This window comes from Apaloderma vittatum, unplaced genomic scaffold (genome assembly GCF_000703405.1).
Source record: "Apaloderma vittatum isolate BGI_N311 unplaced genomic scaffold, ASM70340v1 scaffold38085, whole genome shotgun sequence".
NCBI lineage: Eukaryota > Metazoa > Chordata > Aves > Trogoniformes > Trogonidae > Apaloderma > Apaloderma vittatum.
The window spans coordinates 14,484-19,304 of NW_009719589.1; the positions used below are offsets into that span (position 1 = coordinate 14,484).

The 4,821-nt window shown below is 48.5% G+C and overlaps 1 protein-coding gene across 1 annotated transcript in view; it reads left to right on the plus strand.

The window, feature by feature from the left end:
• Nucleotides 1–2,829, plus strand: part of ORC4 (origin recognition complex, subunit 4) — a 16,380-nt gene extending 13,551 nt beyond the window's left edge. The window contains exons 10-13 of the mRNA XM_009870682.1: nucleotides 146–254; nucleotides 1,510–1,605; nucleotides 1,693–1,760; nucleotides 2,641–2,829. Coding sequence (XP_009868984.1) covers nucleotides 146–254; nucleotides 1,510–1,605; nucleotides 1,693–1,760; nucleotides 2,641–2,829 — 462 coding nt within the window. The remainder of the gene's footprint in view (nucleotides 1–145; nucleotides 255–1,509; nucleotides 1,606–1,692; nucleotides 1,761–2,640) is intronic.
• Nucleotides 2,830–4,821: the final 1,992 nt, after the last annotated feature.

Sequence of the window (4,821 nt, forward strand, 5' to 3'; positions counted from 1 at the left end):
GCCTACTCTGTGTGTAGGGTGTATTCATTAATGTTTCCAGTAGGTGACTCCAGGGGAAATGTATTCTTCTATATTCCATCTCCAAGCAGAAAGTGTGTCTGGTAATTAGTAATTAAATGAAAAATGTCTTCTGCTTTATTTTTAGATGCTTGCTGTAAGTAAAGTTACCGTGCATCACTCACTGATCACTGCATCAGACCTCCATGAGGCAAGCAAGCAGTACAGAACGGACTCAAAAGCAAATATTGTACACGGTAAAGCTCTGCTCTTTCACCTCAAATGTTTCTTAGGAGTATGGAATGTGTCAGGTCACTCCCTGGAATAATTCTGATGCAAGAGATCCTGCACAGGGCAGCAGTCCTGCTGGCATGAGCCACGCAGGAAATACCTCTGCCTGTGGAGGCTGCCCCCTGCTAATTAGCGTTCGTACACGCACGTGGCACTAACGACGCTGAATGAACCAGAGAAGGAATTACAGGACAGTTCATATAAATCCTGCTAGATGGGAGCTCGGGATGCAGGAGAGCAGCTCGTGGGGCGCTGCAGTGGCAGCCTGGCGGGAGGAACAGGCCCGGGCAGCATCCCTGTCCCTGGCGAGTGGTGCAGGGAGGGAAGAGGCTGAGTCCTGCTCGAGCTGGGACCCGGGGGATGCTGCTGCAGATGCTGTGCCCAGGAGCTGGTACAATAAACCCTCTGAGACCTGCAACAGCCTGTGCTCGGATATGCGCAGAATCAGAGTGCACACTCGAAATCCGTGCTCTTGGAAGTGCAAGGGCACGCGCTTACCTGTAACCGAGCGCCATTAGAGCTGCACTGATGTCTCCAGCGGGTCGGGGGGTGTGTGCAGGTCTGGGGCTTCTCCCTCTCCAGACCCCAGCAGCAGGGATGTACAAAGCACTGCGCTTCGGTTCTCACGGTTTGCACAGGTTGTCAAAGAAATCACCATCTCCTGGTGAGGATGCTGAGCCTACACACAGTCATGGGAGGAATTGTTTCCCAATTGGGGGAAGTTAACTTACCCCATCGCTGCTTTGTGGCTCCCAGATGTTACAGGCTTTGGTTTTGTTTGGCTCTGTGATTCTCACATCTCCTTAGGACCATGGAGCTAATCTGCTGTGTCACTTCTTTAGCCTTGAATAGCGAATAACCTCCTCAAACTCTCATTTCATGAGGTGCTGTGCAGTAGCAGGGCAAGTGGCTTGGTGCCATTAAAAATTCTGTGTCATGCCATACAAGCTGCCGTATGGGTTTTCCATATACTTTTTTCCTGGTTTTTGGTGGAAGCAGTCCATTTCTTATAATGCTGGTTTCAAAAATATGGAAAACAAATGTTCTCTTACCTCGCCCCTCCAATTTTTGATTATATTTTTTTTTAATTTTATAAAGCTGCAGACACACGTAAGTGAGGCCTACCGCTTACAAATACAGAGGAATAAAAATAGTATGTGAACTGCTTGTCTTTCTGAGACGCTTCAGAGAAGTATTTAGAGCTCTTGTCTTTCCCTCTAGGTTTGTCTGTCCTGGAAATCTGCCTAATTATAGCTATGAAACACCTGAATGATGTTTATGAAGGAGAACCATTTAACTTCCAGATGGTTTACAATGGTGAGAGAGATGTATCAACTTCACCAATACTAAATCACTTACTTTTCCCCTACTGACTGACTCTTTTGTTTCCTGTTGCTGATACAGAATTCCAGAAGTTCGTACAGAGGAAGGCGCACTGTATGTACAACTTTGAAAAGCCGGTTGTCATGAAGGTAAGCCTGAAGTATAATTTATTTTTTTCATTGTCAAGTATTTAGACGATGGGTTTTTGTCATCAGCTCCCAATGATTTTTCTCTCTCAGCCCTAGAACCGATACTGGGTTCTTCAGGGCTTCCTCTCGGAGCAGGCACTGGGGGTGCTGGGTTTGGGTAGCGCCGGGGGCAGGCAGCTCCAGGTGGGTGAAGTTACACTCAGGAGAGATCAGCACCGGTGCAAGGACTCTGTCAGGTGAGCTTTGCTGACTTAGGCCTGGGCTTCAGCAAGAATGACTCTACCAGAAATGGGGTCCCAAGGAGAGGGTTGTGTATGCCTGTGGGCATCTTCGGTGTGTTTTGTTCAGGAGTGGTGTCTCCAAACCTGAAACTGATCTTACCATCTCAAACCCCAGTGTTCTGGTTGCAAACCCGGTGCTCACTGGCCTCCTGGGCTGTTGCTCCACCAACAGCGTTTTGCCAGGCTCTGCTCCTGGGCCCTGATCCTGCTGTACCCTCGCACCAGCCGCTGAACTGCTGGTCCTGAGCTGTTGTCCAGTCTCACAAGTTTTATACTGAGCAGCCGTGGTTTCTGATTTAACGTTATGCAGTTACACCTGAAGTGGAAATTACCATCTGTGCCCTTGTCATAGAATATTCCAGGTTGTTTCCCTGAATAATAAAGTTGTTCCCAGTCAGTGACACCTGCACCAGATTTCAGATACTACTTCTTGAAGAAGAGCAAAGGTAGAACTGAGCTGGCTTTTAGTGGCTGGCTGTTGGGATTACGCATCACGGTTTTCTTTCAAAGCAGTGCCTCGCAGGACATTCGTAATGAGCAAACAGTCAGGAATGACGTCATCTTCTGTTTCCTGATTTTTATTTTCTTTTCCTTTTTAGGCATTTGAACACTTACTACAACTGGAATTTGTAAAACCAATAGAAAGGCCAGCTGTATGTACTCAGAGAGAATACCTCCTCATGAAACTGCTTTTGGACAATAAGCAGATCATGGATGCGCTGCAGGCGTACCCCAACTGCCCAACGGACGTGAAGCAGTGGGCGGCGTCATCCCTCAGCTGGCTGTGAGCTGAACAGGCTTGGGCTGTCCCTTTCTGCATCCAACCTTTTGGAGCGCGCTGTGAACTCCAGAAGATGTAATGTTTACCCACAGCAGGGTGCTCACTTTAATAAATTTTTGGAGAAAGCTTGCTTTGCTGATCCACTTGGGATTTTGTGTTTTAAGCTGAACTACACATCCCCCGGTGCAGAAGTCAAAGCTCTTTGGGGTTTCTTAATCTCAGGCAGAGGCTGCTTTAGGGTGGTGCTGCCCCCAGCAGCTGTGAGGCTTGCACTGAACCTTCTGAGCTCACCACGTATCGCAGCGTGCTCCTTTCTGGGGAGACAGTGCTGCTGGGTTGGTACCAGGACATGAAGGAAGGGTCAGGGTACAACCAGAAGGGTGTGACTTGGGTTGTGAAGCCCTCCTGTCCTGCGGTGGTGCAAAGGGCTGAGGAGGTTTTGCTTTCCTGACTAAAGCCCAAGTTGAAGCCCACACGCTGTCATGTTGGGTTTGTGTGTCAAAAAGCAGAAGAGATTTCAGTGATATTTTTCACACTTGGGCTCGCTTTGCTCTGCTTTTCCTCAGAAGCCTGTCAGTGTGGTCAAAGGGTTATTTTACTCTCTGCTGCTTCATAAAGACACTGCCCACACCACCACACACCCTGAAGAGCAGTGAGCTGAAACGCAGCAAAATGAGTAACAGGATTCTCCTCACTTTAGAATCTAATGCCTGCAAGAGATGGCTCAACCTCCATGATGCTACTGCAGGCTTTAAGACCTGTTGTAAGAATCTCTGCAGCCAACACAAACCATGGTTCAGCGTAGCTCATGTAATTCAAGGTGGTTTTCTAAAAAGGGAAGGAAGGGGTTACCCACTGCTCGCTGAGCAGGGGTGGGAATGATTCGATTAGAAGAGGATGCCCGTGTTTCATTTGAGAGAGAGTTTTATTTTTATGGGAGTTTGGTGCCTGACTGCATGAGCTGAGGCAGCTCAGGAACACTGACATCAGGCTCTGCACAGCAGCAGGGGCCATTACATCAACTAGTGCAGCAGCTCCCCTCATCCCTGCTCTTCTCACATCCTCTGATTTAGTAACTGGACCGGGGTGAGCAGGGATAACAGTCCCAGTGCTCTGGAAAACACCCTTACCTCGCAGGCTGTGATACCAGAACCTCGCAGCGTTTGGCAAGCTGGAAAAAAAAAATAGTGATTTTAACAGTTTTGTAAAGACCTGGTTGATACAGTTTAACACTTTCCAAAGGAAGGGAGATGACTGGGTTTGAGATAAAGAACAAAAGCACACTAACCTGCCTCAAACCAGCCTAGAAGGGAGCCCCCACGCTCCCCTACCCGGTCAGGCAGGGCTGCTCCTCAGATGCAGCTGCTTTGCCCACCCAGGCCAAAGGAAGGGGCAGCCTGTGCTGCAGCTTGGGCCCCACCGGCCTCAGGAACAGGAACACCCTGTGCGGAATCACCAAAGTGCCACCCGAGCCATTCTCTGGTGTCCTCGCGGCGTTGCCTGGGTGCTCACCTCAGAAACGATGTCTCACCTGCCTTGAAGCGCTGCTAGGCACACGTGCGGGACTCCGAAGTATGGGTTCAGATGGAGGGAAGGACAGAGAGGGGAAGAATTTTCCATCAAATGCTGGAGATGATGCAGGTTCTGCCTCTGTTTCCCTACCATGTTTAAACTGCGAGCTCCTTCCCTTCTGGTTTCATTTGCCACAACACTTGCCCTGCAGCTGGACAAAGAGCCACGTCGCTCCTCCCACGGCGTTACAGATTCAAAAAAGGCGTATGCAAGTCAGAGTAGTCACATTTTTTATTTTAACTTTTGAGGGGAATAGGGGAGAAAGAGTATACATTTTTATTTGTACAATATTTAACAATCACTTTATTGAGGGCGGGGGGGGGTTGGTTTGTTTTTAGTACTTGCAGAAAAACAGCAAGTACCTTTTGACAGTAGTACAACAACCTGTGCCCAAAACACTGACAAATACAAAGAGTAAAGTTAAAAT